This window comes from Pelodiscus sinensis, chromosome 15 (genome assembly GCF_049634645.1).
Source record: "Pelodiscus sinensis isolate JC-2024 chromosome 15, ASM4963464v1, whole genome shotgun sequence".
Taxonomy (NCBI): domain Eukaryota; kingdom Metazoa; phylum Chordata; order Testudines; family Trionychidae; genus Pelodiscus; species Pelodiscus sinensis.
In genome coordinates, this window is record NC_134725.1 from 32,924,767 (window position 1) to 32,950,819 (window position 26,053).

The 26,053-nt window shown below is 46.9% G+C and overlaps 1 protein-coding gene across 10 annotated transcripts in view; it reads right to left on the reverse strand.

Annotated features, from left to right (window-relative positions):
- Window positions 1–26,053, reverse strand: part of KDM2B (lysine demethylase 2B) — a 219,159-nt gene that overhangs the window by 166,368 nt on the left and 26,738 nt on the right. For 9 of the 10 annotated variants that reach the window (XM_075898614.1, XM_025177937.2, XM_075898620.1 and 6 more), the window contains one exon: window positions 25,676–25,722. In XM_075898614.1, coding sequence (XP_075754729.1) covers window positions 25,676–25,722 — 47 coding nt within the window. Of the gene's footprint in view, window positions 1–13,513; window positions 14,967–25,675; window positions 25,723–26,053 lie in introns of all 10 variants that reach the window. The other variant, XM_075898619.1, reaches the window with a different exon arrangement.

Sequence of the window (26,053 nt, forward strand, 5' to 3'; positions counted from 1 at the left end):
AATTGGACATTAGGAAAAACTTCCTGCCTGTCAGGGTGGTTAAACACTGGAATAAATTGCCTAGTGAGATTGTGGAATCTCCATCACTGGAGATATTTAAGACCAGGTTAGACAGACACCTGTCAGGGATGAGCTAGGGCAAGTCAACTTTGGAAGCCCCAGGGGCCACACTGATACTTACAGAACACGCTGAGGGCCTCAACTGAAGTGTGGTTGCATATGCAAGCAAATATATACAAATAGCTTCTCTCACACTGACCAGCATGAATACAAAGATTAAAGCAAGACTACACAACACACAGGCCCCATTTAAGTCAGTTCTGCTGATACTAATAAAATGCAATATTTACCCCATTTCTACTCATGTGATAGCATTTTTCATTAGCAATGACAGTCCAAGAATTTAACTACTAAAACACATATCAACAGAAGATCATTACACTGACTACTTTTTTGTTTTGGCTCCCACTCGCCGGCCACATGTTGATCCCCACATAAACCCAAACTATACTGCGGGGCACAAACAAACTGGCCATGGGCAGCATATCAAGTTATTAATAAATATTTTAAAAACTTTTACCTTTTCTCTCTGCTGCCATGTCTCCTCTCCTTGATCCACCATCTCCCCTGGTGCCTGCTGCCCCCCAACTCCTCACCCTCCTCTGCTGTCCTGACTCCTGCCTGTCTCTCTGCCCTCAGCCCTCCTACGACCTGCCCCCCTCCACCAGCCCTTCTCTCCCCCATGCCCACTCCTCCAGTAGTCCCACTCTGATCGTGTGAACTACCCCTCTTCTAACACCTCCCTCTACACACCTGCTCTGCCTCTTTCCTCTGATGCTGTTCCCTCCCCTGCAGGTGTCTGCCCTTCTGCTTCACCCCAGAATCCCCTGGCACCTGCACCTTCCCTTAGCCCTGGACCCTCCAGGGCTCATGGGATTCCAGAATATAGCCCCTAAATCAAACTAGATGGTAAACCTCATTCCATGAGGAATACCACCTAATTTGATTTAGGGGTTTATTCCAGAATCCCGTTTCACTGCTGCGTGTACACGCGGGCAGTTACTTCGGGCTAGTCAATTTCTAAAATGGCGACCGCCCGGGAACATGCAAATCAAGAGCAGGATATTTAAATCCCGGGCTTGATTTGCAATTCCGGTCGTCCTCATTAGCCTCCCTAGATCTATCTGGGGGCTAGTGTAGATGTACCCTTACTCTGGAACCTTCACTTTTTAATTTTCTAGTATTTATGTTGAAAAGTCAAATATACCAATTTTGCATCAGTGCAGTTCAATAGAACCATATGAAATATCATATTAAAAACACACAAGAGCAAGAAAGATGAAGTCGCTAAACTCACATGGTGGGCATCTGGAAAATGTCAGTCTTTTGAAAGGCTGTTGTAGTGCTGTTGTAGCCGGGTTAATACCAGAGTAAGAGAGAGACAAGACGAGTGACGTAATATCTTTTATTAGACCAACTTCTGTTGGTAGAAAGGACAAGCTCTGTACACCTCAAAAACGTGTCTGTTACACTCACAGAAGATATTACTTCACTTGCCAGTCTCTCTCAGTTTTCAACGGGATAATTTTAATCATTCACTGGGGACACCACTATACTATTAGACAGATTAACACATCGATGAACCAAATTCCTCTGGGATGTGACTCCCCTGAAGACACTGGATTTACACCAGGAAAAATTTTGATCCATTGAGTTTTAGAAAGTGAACAATTCTGAGACTAAAAATTGTGCCTTAGCTATTATTTTTGGAAAGTGATTCATAAATGAAGTTGCACTTTTGAAATATCATTCTAGGCTTTGAAAGTGGAGGTCAATCCTGCATTACAAGGAGGTGTTTATTTACCAGCACTGTTTCAGGACATACAGAAGGGGAATAAATTGTAGAATTATAAAGCAAAGAAAATTATAATCTTAACTTTATATGGGGTATTACAATATGCTGATTTTAGCAGCTTCTCTCTGAACAAATCACTTCAAACTTGTCCAAAAAACCAGATTCTTAAAGGAAAAATAAAATATTACAGAGGGACTTCATCAACATCTTAATCTGATGAATGCAGACTATCCATGACACTGATTAGATATGAAAAATGGGAAGCAATTATTTAAACTCAAGATGATCAGAGGGAAGAAGACCACTACTACTACACCATAAGAAGAAAACTACTTTCAAAAGACCATGGCCAAAATCCCAGATCCAAATACTCACAAACTTTGTAACTGGCTCTTTTTCTCAGCTCTGGAACAAAACTATCCTCCCGCAAGCTACTTCATTATCCTGTAAACACAGGGATCTTATTTCAAAGTTCACCGTAGAAAGCTTCAGAGCTCGCAAAATCTACAAGTCTTATTTCCCAAGAACCATTATGTGGAAACAGGGCTTAAACAGAATTTAGTTTTCAGTATCTTGTGGAAGATATATGGAACCCTGTTTATATTTTCTCGACTGTCCCAATATTACTTCAGTTCAGCCCTGGAAAGGCTGAGTGGGGTGCCTCTTATACACAACTAATGGTCCTTTCCTGGTTCATATCCTTAATACAGGTACAAAACGAGACAACAACGCTTAGTTAGATTCCTGATCCTCTACACTAACACAAGAGAAGCCTATCTGTTTGGATCTAGTTCCCCATTTGGATCCAGATTCATAGACATTCCATTGTCTATGTTTTTCTACAACACCTTGAGAATAAGCCCAAAATTTAAATCACAAGAAACAATAGAACAAATTCCATTTTAATTCACATTTTTCATTTGAATAGAAATATCCTCCCACAGTGTTTGCACAATGGACATTGCAGAATTGGGATAACAAGAAAGCAGAACCCAGATGGTAGCAAAAACCCAATTCATACATTGGAACAGAAACAGCATTGACATGAACAAGAACATGAACAGGATGAGGAAAAATGTCATGATGAATGGAAATATTTCACATTGACATTTTTAGAAACCAAGCTCAAAATCCTTTTCTAGGCTAACTTTACAGAATCTTGACTCAGCTTTTCTGTTTTCCTACATCTATGGCTCTCCCATTTACAGGATAAGACCTACATATGGAGAGAGCATACCCAGTCTGAATCAAGATGTGATTGAGGTTTTGAGGGCAGATTTTTTCCCCCACTCTGCATGGACTAATTTTAATTTTAGGTCTCACTCCTTACAGAACAGTTCCTCCAAAGAAAACCTCCCCAACACACCCTCCCCATTTCCAATTCTAAACTTATATCAGCTCAATGGAAAAAGAATAATTAGATTTGCATTAAGGAGAAATTAAAATAAAGTTATTTGCATGGAAAAGTCCTTTTTCTGTATTGCTTGGCCATGTGAATTCATCCAGTTTTATATCTGCACTGTTTACTTCATCTCCATGGGTGTGGGACTGTAAATTAACTATAATTCACTAGCTCTTCTCAGATTCCCCTGTCACGTCTCTCCAACTCACTTTGTAGTTTGGTGTGAATTCAACCATGATACAATTTTTGGATCAGACTAAAATCAGAGAAGCAGCAAACACATAGGAGGACTGACACAAAATGTTTTTAAGCAGCAGTTACCCACAGTACAGGGGAAGGCTTATTTTTTTGTTCTATAGCAATCCTAGAAGTCACAGACTGGATTACGACTAGTACAAAGTAGAAACAGATCAGCACAGCCCAGATTGAGAAATACTGTACAAATGCCCAAGAACTATAAAGTTAAAATATTGTTTTCTTGTATCTGGCTCTGCACTTGCTTCTATTCTCAGGCATCGAACATCCTTCCTTATCTGAGTTGCAGAGCCACTACTCTTTCCTTCAAATCCCACCACAAGACCTACTTTTGCAGAGCCACCAATTAATGAACAAGGATGGGGAGCAGATAGAGAAGGTGATACTTATTGTAGCAATTTATATAAAACCAGTAGATTTATATCTCTAAAGTGTGTATATATTCTTCTTACTCCTAACCCTTTCATTACTGCACATTTTCTCAGAGTGTAATGATTTGGGGCAGGGTATTTATCTTCCTGCATATTTGTAAATTGACTAGAAGCAGTGTGTTTGATCTTAAGTGCGGCTGCTATGGATCACTGCAATACAAATAATTTTTAACAGAATGACTAGTTGAGAGACAGAAAATTGAGCTGTTGACAACTGTGACCATTAAACAAACTGTAAGATACTGTCCTGGGTAATGAGGGAAGTTATTCTTGTTTTGCCCTGGTCATGTTCAGCTTGGGTAAACAATCTGCCTGACTAAGGACAGTGGTATGTCCTCTTCTCCTCCACAAACAAGAGACCATGATCAGGCCCACAGACAGATCATATTTTAACCACACATATTTTGCACATGAATGAAACAGTCATTTAATAGTTACAACAGGTAACCAGAAGTCAGGACTCTTAAGGTCTATGTCTGCTATGAACTTTCTGCACAACTCAGAGCAAAGCAGTTCACCTCAGTTTGCGCCTCCATAAAACTACGATAGTACTATTTATCATGTCCCATTGTAAAGCTTGATATCATACCAAGTCTGTGAAGCATACTCTCTACCATTCCAGTTGTACATAACATGCTCCAATGCCACATAAGGAGCAAACGCCCAGTTCCTTAGGCTATATCTAGACCAGTGTTTCTTAAATTATGTTCTGCGGCACAGTGTGCCACGATGCAGTCGGAGGTGTACCACGGAGAACAACAGAATTCAAAATGGCCGCCCTTAAAAAGGGACAGGTGACCTTTTTATTCCTCAATAACTTTCCCTGACCCGCACGCACACACTTTTTTAATTTTTTGCTCAACAAAAAAATCCTTGGTGTTCCTCATAAAAAAAATTATTGTTTAGTGTTCCTCTATCTTAAAAAGTTTAAGAAACGCTTGTCTAGACAGCAGTACTATTTCGGGATACCAAAAGTATCCCAAAAAAGGTATTTTTCATTTTTAAACGAGCCTGTTATTATTTTGAAATAATGGGCATGCTATTCTGACATCCCTGTAATTTTCATTCCACAAAGGTTAAGGGACTTGTTGGAATAGCACATTATTTTGAAATTTGGCACTGTGTAGACAGTACCATATTTCGACATAAGTTATTTCAAAATTACCTCGAAATGAGCTACACAATTAGCATAGCAGAAACTGCATAGCTGATTTCAAGATAAGGGTACAATGTAGAAGCACCCTAATGTCTTCACCAGTTATGGTATATAGACTTCCTTTATGACAGACATGACTGAATGCAGTATGTCCTACTTATGAAAGGGTAAAATGTAAGATTTGAGGGTATGTCTACACTACAGCGCTAATTCGAACTAACTTAGTTCGAATTAGTTAATTCGAACTAAGCTAATTCGAATTAGCGCATCTAGACTTAAAAACTAGTTCGAATAGCGCGTCTACACCGACTGGACACTGGGGAGCACTTAAGGGTGACTGAAACCGGTTCCGGCAGGGCATCAGGTCAGTAGTTGCTTTGTGTGGCTACTGTCTGAGGCTATCTGAGGCTAGTGCTTAAAGGGACCCCCCTGGACAGCCGGTTCTCAGCTTTTCCGCTTGCTTGCCTAACTCGCTGAGGGACTGCAAAGCGTTTTTCTCTGTACCTGTCTGTGTCGGTGCTTCCCTTCGGGGACGCCGCCGGTGGCAACATGGAGCCAGAGCTTACCCTGCACTTTCTGGTGCAGTTTCTGGACTTGCTGCTGCAAGCCTGCCAGCAATGGCTAGAGGCTGCCTGGCACCACCCGGTGCACGTCAGCCCCCTGCCTCTCCGCCTGGCCACCCTGGGGGCCATGGACCAGCTGCGGCGGCGCCCCGGCACCGGCGTGCCCCACCACATCTGGCATCTCGACACCAGCAGCGACTGGTGAGACCACATCGTCCTGGAGCGCTGGGGAGACCGACAGTGGACCCAGAACTTCAGGATGAAGAGGGACACCTTCCTAGAGCTCTGCGAGTGGCTCGCCCCTGCCCTGCGCAGAAGGGACACTCGCATGAGGCCCGCCATCCCCCTCCAGAAGCGTGTGGCCATCGCCGTCTGGAAGCTCTCCACGCTGGACAGCTACCAATCTGTCAGGAACCAGTTCGGCGTGGGGAGATCCACTGTCGGAGCAGTGCTCATGCAGGTATGGCACTCGCCGGCCACTCGGCCGGGGACGAGGGGGGCTGCAAGGAGGGGATGGACCGCCCCAGGGAAAACGGGGGGATGCGGGGGAGGAGACGAAAGTGCCCCGCACTAGAGGGGCCGGTCTCTCCCGGCTGTACTACACGCCGCCTGGGGGGGTTGCTTCCGGGAGTGGGGAGTGGGGCACTGCCAGGGCACGAACACTCCCAGCCACCCAGGCGCCCCAATGATTCGCGCTTTGCTGTGTCTCTCCACAGGTGGTCAAGGCCATCAACCAGGTGCTGCTCCACAGGGTGGTCCACCTTGCCAACCCGGACACCGTGATCCACGGGTTCGGCGCCCTCGGCTTCCCCAACTGCAGGGGGGGGCCAATCGACGGGACGCACATCCCCATCCATGCCCCGGAACACCAGGCCTCCCAGTACATGAATCGAAAGGGGTACTTCTCCGTCCTCTTGCAGGCCGTGTGTGACCACCGGGGACAGTTCACGGACATTAATGTGGGCTGGTCCGGCAAGGCACAAGACGCACGGGTGTACCGGAACTCCTCCGTGTGCCAGAGGCTGCAGGCCGGGACCTTCTTCCCCGACCACCACATCAGGGTCGGGGACGTGGACATGCCCGTGTGCCTGGTGGGGGATGCCGCCTACCCCCTACAGCCCTGGCTCATGAAGCCCTACATGGGGCACCTCAACCCCTCCTGCCAGGCCTTCAATGCGAGGCTGACCAGGGCCCGCATCATGATAGAGGGAGCCTTCGGGAGACTGAAAGCCCGATTTAGATGCCTCCTCACCCATCTCGACCTCGCAGAGCACAACATCCCTCCCGTGGTGGCAGCATGTTGTGTGCTGCACAATTTGTGCAAGAGACAAGGGGAAGCTTTCCTGCCAGCCTGGATGGCTGAGGCTGACTGCATGGCTGGCCACTACACTCAGCCCTGCACCGCCGCCGTCCGGGAAGCCCAGCGGGGGGCTGTCCGGATCCGGGAAGCCCTGCAGGAGAGCTTCCAGGTGGAGGAGGAGGACTGAACTCTCCCTGCATGCCCCACTGGGGCCTTCTTCCACCCTCCCCCCCTTCCCCTTTCCACTCTCTAACCCCCCTTCCTAATGTCAAATAAAGACACCTGTTTTGGCAAAAAAAATCTCCTTTTATTTTACATAACTGGGGTGGGAGGAAGGAGGAGTGAGGATGGGAGAGGGGAGGGGGAAACCTGGGAGGAGGGAGCTGGAAGGGGATGGAAGGGGAGGAAGGGAAGGGAAAGCTCAGGGTTGGGGGTCGGGCTGGCTCTCCCGTCTCGCAGCACTGCGGGTGCAGGGGCGTCGGGGGGGGTAACGAGTGTGGAGGGTGGGGCAAGAGGGACGTGGGGTGCGGAGGAAGTGGGAGGGGGAGCAGGGGCAGCAGAGTTGGGCGGAGAAGCCAGAGCTGGGGCAGCCGCAGGAGCTGGAGCAGGAGGAGGCAGGAACCGGTCAACCAGGGTCTGGAGGTTGCCTCTGAGGGCACAGCCCTGCTCCTCCAGAGCCTCCAAACTCCGCTAGCGCAGCCGAAGGTCCTCCCGGACCCAATGCTCCTGGGTGCGGAGCAGCTGCTCCAGGAACCGGAGGTGCCGCCGCTGGTAGTCCTCCTGGTTCCTGGCACGCCTGCTGGCCCGGGCACGGGTGGCTGTTGCAGGCAGGGTGGTGCGCCCTGCAGTCCCAGGTGCTGCGGCTGTGGTGAAACAAGAGCAGCGGTCAATTCTCCCTGGGGACAAGGTGGGTGAAACCCAGCCCCCCTCTGCAAGGCCAGAGCCCCTGCATAACACCCAGCTTCTGCTCCATGGTAGGCAAGGCCCAGGCGCACGGGCCCTGGGCTCCTTTTCCCCCCACCCTCCATACACATAAGGGGAGCATGATGGTACTCACATGTGGCGCCCTCCCCGGCCTCGGACGACACAGGTGATGTGGTCTGTGGGGTTCCTCGGGGGTCCTGGGTCCTGGGCAGGCTCCCGGCAGGCTCCTGGCTCTCGGTGTCCTCCGGCTTCTCCTCCTCGGTGTCAGGGACGGGTCCCTCTGCCCCGGGGTCAATCACCACCCGGGGGGTATGGACGGCGCGAGCCCCCAGGATGTGGTCCAGGGCCTGAAAGTGGGGGCAGGCCTCCGGACTGGCCCCTGGCTGGCAGGCCCAGGAGTAGGACTGCCGCAGGTCCTTGATTTTACATTGGACCTGCTCCCGGCTCCACTGGTGGCCTCTGACAACCAGCCTGGCAGCCATGCGGCTGTACACGACCGCGTTCCTGTGCCTAGTGCTGAGATCGTGGACATTGGAGGCTTCCCCCCAAACCTCGATGAGGTCCACGATCTCCGCACCTGACCAAGCGGGCGCCCGCCTCTTGTGGCCCTGGGCAGGCTCCTGGGAGCCGCCAGCCTAGTCCCAGGAAGAGGGGGAGAGCTGGGTGGCATTGGGTGGCTGGCTCATGTTGTGGCAGGTGCAGGGTCTGCTGGCTGGGTGCTGGCAGGCTTGCAACTGGCACAAACTGTGTAGCCAGCCCGTGGCCCTTTAAGGGTTCCGGGGACGGCAGGGGGGCAGAAGAGTTTCCCTGGTGTTGGCCAGAGTGGCCACCAGGGCAAGCTGGGAAGGGCTAGCCTCCCACTAGTTCGAATTAAGTGGCTACACAGCCCTTAATTCGAACTAGTTAATTCGAACTAGGCGTTAGTCCTCGTAGAATGAGGTTTACCTAGTTCGAATTAAGCGCTCCGCTAGTTCAAATTAAGTTCCAACTAGCGGATCACTAGTGTAGCGCCTATCAAAGTTAATTCGAACTAACGTCTGTTAGTTCGAATTAACTTTGTAGTGTAGACATACCCTCATTCTTCACTTGCAGGGCCAGAGTTCCATTTAAAAGGCCCTTTCTATTTTGAATGTCAAGGATGCTACAGTTGAATATTACAGTTTCTCCCGTTATCTCTGTCAGTAAACCAAAATATAAACTCACAGTTGAGGCACAAGTCATTGGCTCAACTTCTATTTATTGGCATTTCAAATACCAAATCAGAAGCAAAATCTGGATACAGTCATTGCTGTCTCTTCACTTACTCCCAAAAAGCAAGCAAAGGAATGTGAGCATAGGCATTTCGTTTTCTTTTTACCCCATGTCTCTGAGATGAAATGCTTCAGCAAAAATGGCAAGTTTTGATAGACTCAACACAAAAATCACAGATGAAATAGATCTATTTGATGCCACCTAGTTCATCATCCCCTGAGACTCTGGAGCAGGGCTATTCAACACATGGCCCATGGGTGGGAGCCAAAACAAAAAAGTAGTCAATATAATGGTCTTCTGTTAATATGTGTTTTAGTAGTTAAATTCCTGGATTGTCATTGCTCCTTAAAAGTGCTGTCATATGGGTGGAAATCAAGTAAATATTGCATTTTATTAATATCAGCAGAACTGACTTAAATGGGGCCTGCGTGTTGTGTAGTCTTGCCCTTAATCTTTGTATTCACTCCTGTTAGTGTGAAAAGGCTATTTGCATATATTTGCATATATATTTGCATGTATACCAACCACACTTAAGTTGCAGCCCTTGGCATGTGCTGTGAGTATCATTGTGGGCCCCAGGGCTTCTAAAGTTGAATAGCCCTGAGGATTGTTAACAACAGTTTCTAGTGCTTTGTCCTGTCTACTTTTTAATATTGCATCTAGCTGCACAGATTTAATTTAAGAGGGCATTAAACACTTTTATATGTTTATGAATGGTTCCCCTGGTGTGCAAAGACAAAAGCAACGAAGTTTTTCACATTTCATTAAGAGAACAAAATAACTAAATTAAATAAAACATAACATCTTGTATCCTCTAAACAGCAAGTTTCAAGAGAATCAGGCAAATGTTAACATTCTTCTTGAAACTGTAAGGTACTTAATGACAGGATAACACTAACATCCTGCCCTTCAAAATTAACATTCAGGTCCACATTATATAATGAAGCCATAAGGTTCTATTAGTTATTAAAAGCAGAATTTTTCCTCTTAAGTATTGTCCGATGCTCCTAAGTAGGCCAATTGTTTTTCTTCCTCTCTCTATTTGCATTCTCTTGGCTCACAGCCACATCGCAGATCAGACAAATTTCAATTACTGAAATTAATTCATTGCATTGGTGTTTAAAGAATATCTGGGATTTCATTCATTTGGAGTTAGTAGTCAAATATGTTCAGTTACAGCCATTGTTATAATTCTCTAATTTAAAGTGGTCATTCTTTTAAAGTAAAATTGTAGTAATTATATATACATACACAGACACACTCCGGCTACGTCTCCATTGGCAAGTAGGTGCTTTTGCGCAAAAACTTGCTGCCTGTCTACACTGGCAGGGAGTTCTTGCGCAAGAACACTGACGTTCTAATGTACGAAATCAGTGCTTCTTGCACAAGAACTGTGACGCTCCTGCTCAGGAATAAGTGTTCTTGCGCAAGAGGCCAGTGTAGACAGGCAACATGAATTACTTGCGCAAGAAAGCCCGATGGTTAAAATGGCCATCGGAGCTTTCTTGCGCAAGAGAGTGTCTACACTGGCACGGATTCTTTTGTGCAAAAGCACATCTCTTGCGCAAAAGCACATGACAGTGTAGACGCTCTCTTGCGCAAATACTCTAACGCAAAAACTCTTGCGTTAAAGGTATTTGCACAAAATCTTGCCAATGCAGATGTAGCCTCCATGTCTCTAGATAAATATTAAATCTGTAAAATTTGAGACAATACTTATGTTTTGTAATAACACATTTCTAAAGCCCAAAAACAATAGCAATATTTCCATAATGCTTTTTAAAGATTCCACTGAACACCGCTGTTTTTAAAAAAATACTGAAATATAAATATTACAACATTACATATCAGAAGTGACACTGGCTATAAATAAGAGAGACACTAGTTTCACTAACAGTCATAAGGGAGAATACAAAGAACAAACAAGCAGCAAAAAATAGTGAAAAGTCAACTGGAATTTTAAAATTCTCTTAATATTTTAGGCAGGGATTTTTAAAGTGATTTAAGAGTTAAGACACTCAAATCCATTAATTTCACTGGGATTGAAGCACCTGACTCTCCTAGATCCAACCATAGAAGTTATTATTCAGGAAGGCAAAGAAAGGTCTTTATCTACTATATATTTGAGAATATGTCTGTTAGATCAATAACTCCTCCTAAAAACTAGGATCACCAAATTCAGTATGCACTTCCTCTTATCATAACTTTAAAGCATAGTATGGGTTTGATTGTGCTAGGAAAATGGGATGTGCCTAAAATGGGATTGCTTCTCAGAAAACCATACAGAAAAAAGACAGTATCACCAGCCAAGTAAAAGTGGATGATTAGAGGATCCCTCCTTCTCCTCTCCACCCCATCCAGGATTGCCCCAGACCTCAGTCTCCACCTCCCAGGAGCATTTTAGGGAGGGTGGAAGGGATGAAGTTCCCTCTCTCCTCTCTCTGATTCATAGGGGAACATTGCTGGCTGTTCCCTTTGTCAAGGAGCACGGGAAAGTGCACAATTTGCTGCATTCCTCATTCTGACACAGGAGGCAGATGAACCTGGACCTGAGCAAGTCAGGGGACATGTTTCCCTCTTCTGGCTGTGCCTACTGTAGCTGCATTGGCTATGAAGAGGTGCTTTTCACCTGACCCCAAGCTGCTGCAGTGAAACAGGACTGGGGTAGCCTCTCTCCTCAGGGAAGCCTGAGTACGAATCTCACACCCCCTAGAGTTAAGGACCCGAGCAACACCCAGTAAATCTTCCAATCTTTCTCTCTATATAAAAAGAAGTTTCCTGTTGGACAAACAGATGTCATCAGTGTCCTCATGCCACCGCCACTGCCCACTCCCACCTGCTTGCTATGGCTAGTCTCAGCACTGTCCTCTCTAACCATGGGCTGCTCTAGCTCCTGCTTAATGCCCAGTGGGACTGTGCCACTGGGGGGGACAGGAGTGCTGCTGCTGGGGCTGAATCTCATCCACCATCCAAACCCAAACTCCCATCCGCCAGGCTGCACCAGGTCCCCTCCACCATTCAAGCCCAACCCCCACCCCCTCCAGCCCAGACCGAGTCTCCTCTGCCATCTGACCCTGACTCCGCCCCAGGCTGCCTGCATCTCCTCTGCCACCTGAATCCAACCTTCCATACCCCTGGGCCACTCCAATCCCCCACACTCCGCCCGAGGTCCCCTCTGCCATCCGAGCCCAAACTCCCACCCCTTCCAGGCCACACTAGGTCTCCTCTGTCATCGAAACCTAACCCCTCCACCCCTTCCGCATCACACCAGGTCCCCTCTGCCATCCGAGCCTTGCTCCCCAAGTTCCCTCCCCGCCATCCAAGCCTTGCCCCTCCAAGTCCCTGCCACCATCCAAGTCCAATCCCCCACCCCCTGGGCTGCCCCACATCCCTTCCACCATCCAAGCCCGACCCCCCAAACTCCCCTGGGATGCACTGGGTCTCCCTCCTTATTCAAGTGACTCCCCACCCCTCGCAGGTCACTTCGTGTCCCCTCCACCATCTGAGTCTGACCATCCACCGCCTCAGGACACCCCACATCTCTGCAATCCAAGCCCAATCTCCCCTCCAGCCCCCTCCTCCCTGCCACTGAGACTCTGCACCCTTAGCCCACTCCTGCCCCCTCCCCCTGGCCAGACACCTACACCCAGAGAGAGGGGGGTTGGTGAGCATAGTGAGCAGGGAGGGCATTTTTAGAAACATAAAAATTTTAAAATCAATTTAATTTTCAAAAGTAGTTAAGTCACTCAGGAACCAAAATCCCATTAAGGCTCATTGTGATTTGTTTTATGTACTCTGAAAAATGTTACCTAGTGTCTTTTCATAATATTATTAGACAAAGAGACATCCTGAGAAATGAACAAAACAAATGATAGGTGAATCAATTCTTAAGTGAGGCTTACATACTACAGTGATGAGCGTTATAGAAATGTAAAGATAAAATACAAAATAAAATGTTTCTCTCCATTGACCTCAACCCAAATTCTAGCTGTACAGAGAGATACTATTATAGTATTTCTCACTCATATAACCATCTTTTATCCTGAAGGCTTCCCCGGCATTTCACTAGCTTTGTATACACAATATTACTGAAAAGCAATCCCCTCTAAATTCACAAAAGTAGGAGATTTTTGCAAAGGACATGGGGACACGCCAACTCTAAGAAATTCCATGGGTCTTTAATTCTCACACAGAGCAGACAGGAACTCAGTTTTTTAAGATCTCATATAAAAATACATCATACACTACTAAGCCAAAAACCTTGGATAAATGAGCTGAAATAGTATTCAGTTTAAAGCTCACTCAACTACATCTTAGAACTTTTTGAGGTTACTCATACACATTTTAGAAATCAGCCAAAATCAATGGAGTTGTACCCGTTTCCACCAGGATTGAATGTGGACCAGTGTGCACTCCGTGCATCATCAGCAATCCCTGGAGGTCGAAGATGATCTTTTTTACAGGCTGTATTTGTATGGGTCCTTTGGTGACTGAGGAGTTTGATCCTTGGGCCATAGTCTCATTGGCAGATGTTGCAGTAAGTGTTGGGAGATAAAGTTGAGCCACAATTAATGCATGACAGTTGTTTTTCCTTTCTTTTCTGGAGATTTTCTGGGACCAGGGCAAAACAGTTTTCTACCACAGGGGACACTCTCTGACAAATGTTCACCAGTTATCCCTATCCTGGGCTGTTGTCTCCCAGGGTGTGGTGGGACAATGCCACATTGCTTGATGTTTATCTTGAGGATGTCTTTAAAGCATTTCTTTTGGCCTTTTTTGCTTTTTTCCTTTGGAAAGCTGGTCATATAGCAGTTATTTTGGTAACTGTAGATCAGCCATGTACACAAATGCTGGCTCCACCTCAGACAGTGCTGAAAAATCAGGGCCGCAACATAGAAGATGCTGGCCTCTGTGAGGACAATAACATTAGTGCAAAAGCCTCCCACTTTATGTTGAGGAACTTCCAAAAAATTGCTTGAGCTGGCGTACCAGGTTTTTCAAGTGTTTTCTATTGGTCATCTAAGTCTCACAGCCACAGAGGAGAGTTGGGATTGCCACTGCTTTAAAAACGAAACAAAGTCTAGCATGTGTTCCGATGTTGTGATTGTTGAACACCATGGCAAGGCAGGAACAAAAGATTCTGTGCTGAATCTCCAAATCCAAGCCTGCGCTCTGTGAGAGATGGCTCCCAAGGTACACAAAACAATCTACATTTTCCAGCTCTTCTTTGTAAATTTAGATTTTCCTTGCAGCGTTTGATGATTGACCAGGAACTGGCTGGTGGAGAATTTTGTTTTGCTGGTGTTCAGAGTTAGTCGTAGGCTTTTATATGGTTCAGAGAAGTACTTGAGGGTTCTTTCTAGATCCTCCTTGAAAAATGCGATAGCACAAGCATTTACATACTGGAGTTTGATTACAGTTGCTGATATTTCTTTAGTTCTGACATGGAGACAAGAAAGGTTGAAGAAGTTGCCATCAGTCTGATATTGAAAGCACATGTCCTGTGGTAAACAATCTTGGGCTAATATATTCATAGCTGTTAAGAAAATGGAGGGAACCAGTACCCTCTATACTTCACAGGATAGAGACAATCATTTGGTCATGAAGGAAATTTACAATGGTGATAAATGTGCTTGGACAGCCAAACTTTGAAATGATTTCCCACAGAGCCTTATGTTGACAAAATCAAAAACTTTGGTCAGAATGACGAAGACCCTGAACAGCTCCTGGTGATGTTCCTGACGTTTTCCTTTAATCTGCCTGGCTGTGAAAATCATGTTGGTGGTGCCTTGATGGTTCAAACCCTCACTGGGACTCTGGAAGTACTTCCTGTGAAAAGGGCGGCAGGCAATTCAGTAAGATTCTTGCAAGTATCTTTCCAATAATAGAGAGGAAAGCAATACCTTATTAGTTGACATATCAACTCTGTCTCCCTTTTAGAAAACGATGATGATGACAGCATTGCATAAATCAGCAAGAATTTCTTTGGTGTGTCAGATTTTAAGGAGCAGCAAAGGAAACTTTTTGTCGGTGTTTCTCCCCACCCATCACACACTACTTTCAGTACTTCAGATAGTAAGCTATCAGGACCTGGTGCTTTATTGTTCTTCATTTGTTGAATTGCTCTGCAGACCTCCTCCATTATCTGAGTGGGAAAGAGGTTCCCAGGCTACGTGCTAAGGGATGGAGTTGATAGTGTATAGAAGCTTTTAGCAGTATTCCAGTGCTCCTTGATGCATTCGTTATCTTTAAGAAGGGTACTATCAACCTCAGAGAACTTCCAAACACTACTCAGCAAAAATGTTACCATATGCATACCTTTCAAGACAAGTGTCAAAAAAAAATTGGGAAGCTCTAAAACAGGACCATCCATGAGGTTTGCAAGGAATCCACCTGCCTAGCTACCCACCACCTTCCAGGGCTGATTTGGCATCAACAACATTGAGATTACAGCCCTTTTGGATCAGAACAGAAAAGCTTTCTGTGACTGGCAAAACCAACCACTATCGAGTCAGAAGCAGAGCCCTTTCCATCAGCTCAAAGCTGAAGTTCAAAGAAGGATGCAAGAAATCAAAAACAAATGGTAGAAGAAAAAAAATCCAAATATTCACTGACAGATATGATATATGGATTTTTTGTGCGATATAGATCTGGTATGGACTAAGATCCTATGGCCTTGCAAGGCACTCAACTAAGAGTGGTGGATGCTGAATGTCATAAAAACTAGGATAGATCTTTAAGTTGTAGACATGTAGATTTCCCAAACATTTTTAGATGGAATCTTTTAAAATCAAGTTTCCACCTGTGATATCAAAGAATCAAACAATAAGAGACAAAGTTCTTGACCAAATTATAGGTTAGACTTTGGATTTGTAGAAAGAGTTTGTTCAAATATAATACATTTGTTACATAATTTTCCAAGTTGGACTTGGTTTGCAGACAGAGATCACTACACCCAGTGGTGAAAAATGTCATGTTTCTCACATCAGAAATCAGTTATTCTCATATTGACTATTATTTTTATTCTCTTTCCATTGATTTACAAAATGGAATCATTTGTAAGCATCCTCCTGCTTTGTTGTTCATTCTCATGCTAATGTGCTAGCCAATATAAACAGGAATCTCTGCCCACTAATATTTCCAGAAACACCAATCTTGGGGGAAGAGAACTTGCCATGCTTACATTGTTTTTCCTATGGAACACTCTGTAACACAGTGGTCCCCAACCTTTAGAGGCTCCCGGGCGCCCGGGGGGTGGGGCCACTCAGGCGCCAGGCGTCCGGGGGTTGGGGCAGCACATCCTATGGCACACCAGGGGCGGGGATGCCCTTGCACCCGGCGCCGGCATGTGCCCCAGGGCCGGGGCTGGGGCCGCCCGAGCGCCGCGCACCAGGCGCCGGTGCGTGTTGCACGCCTGGGGCCGGCATCTCCAGTGCGCCGCGCGCCGGGGGCGGGGCCGGCCCAGGTTGTTGGCGGGTGCACACAAATGCCCCGGCGGGCGCCACCGCATTGGGGACCACTGATGTAACACATCACTACGCTTCTTACAGAACTTCTACATGTAATCACCAGTTTCAGACAGAATATTTGCAGATCAGAAGCTCTGCACCTCGGAGCCCAGTTATGAACAGTCATACCAGGACTGTAGAAACGGAACAAAGATGGCCTTTCTCCAAACAATCTATGTTCAAGTCTACACTGGGATCTACTACACTGCGCGCGCACACACACACACACACACACACACACACACACACACACACACACACACTGTGTAAACTTCAGTGCTGTAAAGCATCAGTATGAACCTGGCTGCCAGCACAGTTAGCTACTCTCTTTGCAGAGGTGGTTTATATTGAGCACTGGAAGAGCTCTCTCTTCCAGCACTCCAACCAGGGTCAGACTTTCAGATTAAGTATTGCCACTGTTGTGCTTTAAACTGTTAAGTGCAGACAGAGCCTAAGTAACATGAGATTAAGAAAAGCTCATTCATTCTCTTATATCATTTCATATTTCCTATTTTAATCTAATAATTCACAGACCATGTGGATGTGCTCCAATAAAGCCTTCAAAATACTACTTCCTATTCCACTTACACAGTGCCTTCTATACAAAGAAGCTCTTAAAGCCCTTTATATATCTTAATTGACACAATGAAGTGACACTCGGCCGTAAAGTTTTATTAAACTGATTTAAAATGTGTCTTATGGCACTGCCTCAATACAAATAGATAGTAATGAACAATAATTGATGTTTCAGAACATGAACCATCCCAGTGAGGTATTATAGCTATCAAACCCATATACTCATCACTGAAATACAAATTTGGGAAAAACAACGGTTCAGCAGAACAAAATGTCAGTATGTAACTATTTAGGACAGGAAGTGAATCACAGAATCATGGAATCATAGAGCTGGAAGAGACCTCAGGAGGTAATCAAGTCCAGCCCCCTGCCCAAGGCAGGACCAATCCCAACTAAATCAACCCAGCCAGGGATTTGTCAAGCCGAGACTTAAAAACCTCTAGGGATGGAGACTCCACCAGCTCCTTAGGGAACCCATTCCAGTGCTTCACCACCTTCCTAGTGAAATAGTTTTTCCTAATGTCCAACCTAGACCTCTCCCATTGTAACTTGAGACCATTGCTCCTTGTTCTGCCATTCGTCACTACTGAGAACTGCCTTTCTCCATCCTCTTTGGAACCTCCCTTCAGGAAACTGAAGGCTGCTATCAAATCCCAAATCACGCTTCGCTTATGCAGACTAAACAAACCCAAATCCCTCAGTCTCTCTCCTCATAGGTCATGCGTGCCAGCCCCCTAATCATTTTGGTTGCCCTCCACTAGATCCTCTCCAATGCATACACATCCTTTCTATAATGAGGGCCCAGAACTGGACACGATACTCCAGATGTGGCCTTACCAGAGCCAAATAAAGGGGAATAATCACTTCTCTGGATCTGCTGACAATGCTCCTCCTAATGCTTCTTAGTATGCCTTTCGCCTTCTTGGCTACAAGGGCACACTATTGACTCATATCCAGCTTCTCATCCACTGTAATACTCAGGTCCTTTTTGCAGAATGGCTACTTAGCCATTTAGTCCTCAGCATGTAACAATGCTTAGGATTCTTCCGTCCCAAGTGGAGGATTCTACACTTGTCCTTGTTGAACCTCATCAGATTTCTTTTGGCCCAATCCTCTAATCTGTCCAGATCACTCTGGACCCTATCCCTGACCTCCAGCATATCTACCTCTTCCCCTAGCATAGTGTCATCTGTGAACTTGATGAGGGTGCAATCCATCCCCTCATCCAGATCATTAATAAAAATGTTGAACAAAACTGGTACTAGAATAGATCCTTGGGGTACTCCTCTAGAAACCGACCGCCAACCTGACATCAAGCCGTTGATCACTACCTGTTAGGCCCAACGGTCTAGCCTACTTTCTATCCATCTTACAGTCCATTTATCTAATCCATACTCCCTTAACTTGCTGGCAAGAATATTGTGAGAGACTGTAACAAAAGCTTTGCTAAAGTCAAGGTATATCACACCAACTGACTTTCCCATATCCACAGAGCCAGTTACTTCATCATAGAAGCTAATCAGATTGGTCAGGCATGACTTGCACTTTGTGAATCCATGTGGACTATACTTAATCACTTTCCCCTCTTCCAAGAGCCTCAAAATGGATTCCTTGAAGATCCCCTCCATGATTTTTCCGGGGACTGAGGTAAGGCTGACTGGTCTGTAGTTCCCTGGATTGTCCTTCTTCCTTTTTTTTAAAAGATGGGCACTCTCATTTGCCTTTTTCAAATCATTCAGGATCTCTCCCAATCTCCACAAGTTTTCAAAGATAATGGCCAAAGGCTCCGCAATGACATTTGCCAACTCCCTCGGTACCCTTGGATGCATTAAATCCAGACGCATGGATTTGTGTATGTCCAGCTTTTCTAAATAGTTCCTAACTTGTTCTTTCCCTACCAGGGGCTATCCACCTCCTTCCCATACTGCGTTGCCTAGTGCATTTGTCTGGGAGCTGACCTTATCCATGAAGACACAGGCAAAGAAAGCATCGAGTACTTCAGCTTTTCCCACATCATCATGTCACTAGGTTACCTCCCTCATCCAGTTAGGGCCCCACACCTTCTCTGACCACCTTTTTATTGCTAACATGCCTGTAGAAACCTTTCTTGTTACCCTTCATATCCCTTGCTAACTGCAATTCCAGATACGCTTTTGCCTTCCTGATAATTTCCCTGCATTCTCAAGCAATACATTTATACTCCTCCCTAATCGACACTACTTGTAAGCTTCCTTTTTGTGTTTAAGCTCACACAGTAAGCCAATCAGGTCACCTACCATATTTGCTTTTCTATCTGTGCATCGGGATTGTTTTTTTCCTGTGCCTTCAATAAGGCTTCTTTAAAATACTGCAAGCTCTCCTGGACTCCTTTCCCCGTCATGTAAACATCCCAGGGAATCCTGCCCATCAGTTCTCTGAGAGAGTCAAAGTCTGCTTTTCTGAAGCCTGGGGTGTGTAGTTTGCTAGTCTCCTTTCTTCATTTGGTCAGGATCCTAAAATCTACCATCTCATGATCATGGCTCGACAAATTATGGAAAACCCTACTCACCAGACAAAAAAGGGACTCGCCATCCTACCCCCCCCCCCCCCAAAAAAAGTGTTATTTTAATGTCATAAATTCCTAAGAAGAAGAAGAATGGTAATTACTAATAAGTTATTAATAAATATCACCCAAGTTATTAATAAATATCTTATAAACCTCTATGTTTTCCCCCTGATGCCATGTCTCCTCCCCTTGCTCCATCAGCTCCCCTGGTGCCTGCTGCCCCCCAACCTCTTAGCCTCCTCTGCTGTCCTGACTCCTGCCCTTCTCACTGCTCTCAGCCTTCCTAAGACCTGCCCCCCTCCACCAGCCCTTCTCTCCCCCCTGTGCCCACTCCTCCAGTAGTCCCACTCTGTTCATGTGAGCTACTCCTCCTCATCCCCGCTCCTAACACCTTCCTCTACACACCTGCCCTGCCTCTCTCCTCTGGTGCTGGTCCCTCCCCTGCAGGTGTCTGTCCTTCTGCTTCACCCCCAGAATCCCCTGGTACCTGCACCTTCCCTTACCCCTGCACCCTCCTGGTGCCTCCCCCTTCCCTCACTGCCCCTGCCCTCTTTGCCCTCTCTTTCCCTGATGCCCACCCCCTCACCACTCTTTGCCCCCATTCCCCTCATGCCCCTGTGCCCATCCCAGCCTTCCTCATGCCAACCCCTTCTTTCAAGCCTTCTCCCAGTACTTCCCCCTCCAGTCCCCAGTGCCTTTACCCTCTCCTCTCCCAGCATCAATCACCTTGTTCCCCCCTCCCACTGACACCTCCCCTCCTGCTCTTTTCCTCATTTTCTGCACTTGGCCCCCTGAGATTTGTCTCTCCTACACCCCTGTCCCTTGGTGCCTTTCCCTTTCTTCTTCTTCTCCTGACCTCCTCCCCTCTCTTCCCCTCCTCTCCCCTCAGCACAAGCCCCTTCTCCATATTTTTCCCCTCCCCTCCCGTCCCCCCAGGCCAGCCCAGCCCCTTCCCCTCCCCCAGGGCCAGCTCTAGGTTTTTTGCTGCACCAAGCAAAACATTCCCCCCCCCCTTTTTAGCCCTATAAATAGCAAATAGCATATGCATTCAATTTTTCCATAAAGGCAAAGGCTCTTCAAGTGAACTCCCCCTTTCACTGCTGCTGGGTCACAGCAGCCTTTTCCCTGCCCTGTCCAGCCCCTCCCGATGGACAAGCGCCCCTCTCTCCCGACCCACAGGGGGAGCAGGGTGCAAGGACATCACAGAGCCAGAGGGGTGCAGGGAACAGTGGGGGTGTACAGGGGTGGTGCGGGGAACGGGAGGCACAGAGAGACGCAGGTATTGAGGGGATCAGGATGTGGTGGAGGCACGGGGAATGGGACACGGGGAACAGGAGGAGCAGAGGAATCGGGGTCTAGGGGCAGTGCAGGGAACGGGCAGCATAGAACTGGGGGGGCAGGGATCAGGGGGCGCAGGGTGCAGGGTGCAAGGGCGGTGCAGAGCCAGAGAGTCGCAGGGAAGAGGGAGAGCAGGGGGCCTGGGTTGCAGGGGCGGTGTGGGGAATGGGCAACGCAGAGACAAAGGGGTGTGGGGTGGGTGCAGCGAGCCGGGAGGTCGACAGGGAGTGGTCTCTCGCCGGCGAGGGGGCTGGGGCCATGGCAGGACTGGAGCCGGCGGAGCAGGGCAGGGCCCGGCTGCGTCGTGCACCGCAGCCAACTCTCATGGACACGCGGCCAGAGCCAAGCTGCTGGCATCCAGTCCTCTGGCTCGCGCTCCGCCTCCTCACGCCGGAGCTAACACAGGTACCCTGGTGGCAAGAATCACCACACTTCCCCCTCCCCGGCGGCACTCTGCTCCTCCGCCAGCCGGCAGATCAGATGAGGCCGCACCACCCATAGTACGGGCTTCAGCCAGCCCGTCACAATGGCCCACTGGGCCAGTCCGCCTCTGCACTCATCAGCTGGTAAAATCTATTCGTCACAGGCGAGCGGGCAAGTGTATCTGTCGAGCCCTGCTCATGATCACTGCTTCCCAGGCTGTCACCAACCTCTACTTCCCCTACTAGTTCCTCCTTGTTTGAGCAGCAGGCCCCTGGTCGGTTCCTTCAGCACCTGTACCAAGAAGTTACCCCAAACATTCTCCACAAACTTCCTGGATTGTCTGTGTACTGTTGTATTGGCCTCCCAACAGATGTCAGGGTGATTAAAGTCCCGAATGAGAACCAGGGCCTGCGATCTGGAAGCTTCTCTCAGCTTGTCTACCTCATCCACCTGATCCAGTGATCTATAGCAGACACCAACCACAACATCAGCCCTGTTGCTTCCACCCCTAAACTTAACTCTTAGACTCTCAACAGGCTTTTCTCCCTCTATATATGGGAACTCTGAGCAATCATACTGCTCTCTTACATACAATGCAATTCCTCCTCCTTTTCTCCCCTGCCTGTTCTTCTTGAACAGTTTATATCCTTCCATGGCAGTGCTCCAGTCATGCAAGTCATCCCACTAAGTCACCGTTATTCCAATCAAATCATAATTCTTTGACTAGTCCAGGGCTTCCTGTTTGTTTCCCGGACTTCTCACATTTGTGCACAAACACTTTAGATAACCATTTGATTGCCCTACCGTCTCCATTCAAGTCAGGGGTCCTCCTTTGTTGCTCGTTCCTCGTGTTTCTTCCCGGTATCTGACTTCCTCACCTACCTCAGGGCTTTGGTCACCGTTCCCCAACGAATCTAGTTTAAAGCCCTCCTCACTAGGCTTGCAAATCTGCCCATGAAGATGCTCTTTTCTCTCTTCATTAGATGGATCCCATCTCTTCTTAACAATCCTTGTGCCCGGAACAGAGTCCCATGGTTGAAGAAACCAAAGCCCTCTCTCCGACACCACCTGCACAACCATGCATTTACTTCCTCAATTTGTCGATCCCTTTTCCTTCAACCAGAAGGATGGACGAGAACAGCACTTACACTTCAAATTCCTTGATCCTTCTTTCCAATGCTACATAATCTGCAGTGACTCGCTCAAAGTCATTCTCGGTCGTATTGTTAGTTCCTACATGGAGCAGCAGGGAAGGGGTAGTGATCCGAAGGTTTGATCAGTTTCGGAAGACTCTCGGTCACATCCTGAATGTGAGCTCCTGGTTTGCAGCACACTTCTCGAGATTGCGTGGTCTGGACGGCAGATGAATGACTCAGTCCCTCTTCTTCTTTTGGGGGTGGTGGTCATGGAACCACCATCCCTAGGATTACGCATCCCATGCCTTTCGGTAGATGTGGTTCCCTTCTGATTTCTTCCCTGAGAGATCCCTGCCAAAGCATTCTCCACCACAGTGCCTGTGGAGAGAGCTTGAAAGCAGTTACTTACATCTACAGGAATGGGGGATACCTGAGTTGACCTTCTTCTTCTTCTTCTTCTTCTTCTAGAGGTTACATGCTTCTAGTTTTCTTCCTTGTCCTATACTTCCCTCACTGGCTCTTCAGCCTGCTGTGGCTGCAGAATTAAATGCTGCCTTCTATCGAGGAAGTCTTCTTCATCCTCTCTGATGGAACGTAGGGTCGATACTTTGGCCTCAAGTCCTCTAATTTTTTCTTCCAAAATGGTGACCAGCTTGCACTTAGTGCAGATGAAATCCCTTCTTTCTTCCAGGATGAAGACAAACCTTGCACATGCTGTGCAGGTAACAACAGCAGACCTATCACCATCCATAACTGCCTTCCTTCTGAGAGATTCCTCAGATGTTATTAAATGCCTCCTTGAAGGGCAGGAGATAGAAAAGAAAAAAAATTTCTTCAAGGAAAAGAGCACCAAATACTACAGGGGTCTCCAGGGTGAATTCCCAGGCAAACTCCCATGTTGGCTGCTCCGCCCCTGGGCGCATGGTGCATGCGCAGCCCCATCGCACTGTGCACCTTACAGCTGCAATTGGGCATGCGGTGCCTGATTACAGCTCTAAGAGAGGCCACACAGTCCCTGGCCCTGTGTGCGTGACGCCTGATGGCAGCTCTAAGGGGCGCCACGTGGCCCCCAGCCCCGGGTGCGCAGTGCCCCTTACAGCTGCCATCAGGTGCCCCCCATAGGTTGGCACCCCAGCTAGTCCCCCCTTAATTCGGCCCTGACAACAGGGATCTTGGTTTTACATTACATTCTAAAGATAGCACCTCTAGCAGTGCTATACTCTTGAAGACAATCAGAGGACACTAATTCAATACTGATTCAGAGTGAAAGCACCACCTATTCAAGCACCAAAGCTATTTCATTAAACTTCTTCACTAGGACTCTGTCTACAATACACAGCTTTTAGTGATCGTGTCATTAAAAGTTGGGCAGTGTAAATGCAGTTTATTGGCAATTTTGCAGACAAAATATTTCTGCACCGATAGGGTTCTAGTGGTCAACTGGAGAGCAGTCCTGCTGACAATGAGCCATTTACACTGCCACTTGCCTTGGCAAAACTTTTGTCTTTTGGAGGGCAGGAGGGGTAAGTATCTGGGAGCAACAAAAGATTTGTCATTCAACTGGCAATGTAGACAAAGCCTTGGTCTTTCTTAGGCGTTATTTACATGCAGAGGTGTCCAATCCAGAGGCTGGTTCAGGGCAGCTCCAAGCAGCAGCCTGATCTGTTCCCCCATCTCACAGAGCGGTTGCTCTGCTTCACAGTGGCAGGAAAAAGCAGATCAAACTAGCCCCAGTCCACTCTACTCGGCTCTCCCCAAGCAATATGGCTGGGAGCTGGTCTCAGGCATGCAGAGTGCAGTGGGCTGATGCCAGGTTGCTCCATTTCCAGACACTTCAGTGAGTGGCAGGGGAGCCCCTGAACCATGCTGCAGGCACCTGCCTCTCCTTCCCCCGTAAATCTGCAGGTTGCATCACTTAGGGAAGGGGCTTCAGGGAAAGGGTACAATGTGAACAGGATGCTGCAAGAAGAGGCAGGGTGAGGGCAGAGCAGGCATAGAGCTTGAGGGAAGGGTGGAGTGGAGAACAGCTCAGGGACAGAAAGGGGTGGGCTAGGGCCAGGACTTAGGCCTGTACCATCCCTAGGGGCAATGCTGTCACACAACAACTTTTATCGTGTAAATGCTGTTTGTCAGAACTTTTGCCAACAAAAAATTTCCACCTCCCAGGAGGGGCATGAGAAGAGCTTTCGGGCCCACGGAAGCACTGTTTACAATAGCACTTGAGGGCTTTTGTCTTTTGTGGGGAGATGGGGGGAGTTAAGTACCTGAGAATGACACAAGCTTTGTTGCTCAATTGCCAGAACAGACAAAGCCTTAGAGAATTCCCCTCAAAGCACTGACAACCTGGATAAGCTTTTGAGCAGCTCACAACACAAGATGAAATAACCATTTAGCTTTGAAAAAAAAAGTTGCTCAACTATGAGCTTTACAGTATTGCTTTCCAAGTTAAAAATGTATTTGCAGTTAGCCGTACTGGTGTCATTTGACTGGGAGGACAGGTGTTTGATACCTGTGAGCATTCATCTTACTTCCAAGAGACCATTTAGGGATCATCTAGACAGCAACGCTATTTCGGAATACCGGAGTATCCCAAAATAGCTAACCCATATATTCACAGCAAGCCCAATATTTAGGGCTCACTATTCTAACGTCTCTTTAAAGTTCATTCTATGAGGAGTAAGACGTTTCAGAATAGCGGGTTATTTGGAAATTTGGCACTGTGTAGACATTGAAATAAGATACGCAATTTGCATAGCTCAAATTGCATATTTTATTTCAAGTTATGGTGCAGTGTATACACACCCTTATAGAGCTATGTGATTCACAACTTGATCAGCACAATTGTCAATAAGGTTTTTCTCCTTTTTCATTTACGAACTCCTTCTCCATGCCTCCTCCCAGATTCTGTTATCACATGTGCCTACAAGCATATTTTGGCACTTACACTGAATTAGTATTTCAAAGCAATATGGAACTATATAGAGTTAGTTCAATAAAATCAAAATAACTTACCCACTAATAGCTTCACATCTCTGACAGTGAAATCCCGGTCCGGCATTCTATAATTAGCAAAAAATAAGTGTTAAATGCTTTCAATATCAACACATGATAATCTTTTCTTTGCCAGGATAAAATGAAAATAAGATTATGTTGTTATTTGAGGATATCGCGATGCAGTATACAAATGGTTCTTACTAGCAGGGATCAACCATGATTTATCTGAGCAGAGTAACCGGATTTTTATTTTTTGAGGGGTAAAGACAAGGAGAACTATCAACACTTTGGGGAGTCTTAGCATCTATCTATTTACTTTGATCTGCTTAGGTTCAAGTACCCATTCTGCAGATACTTAATGATGCCCTGTCTCACCCACTCCTTCCTTTCTCCTTT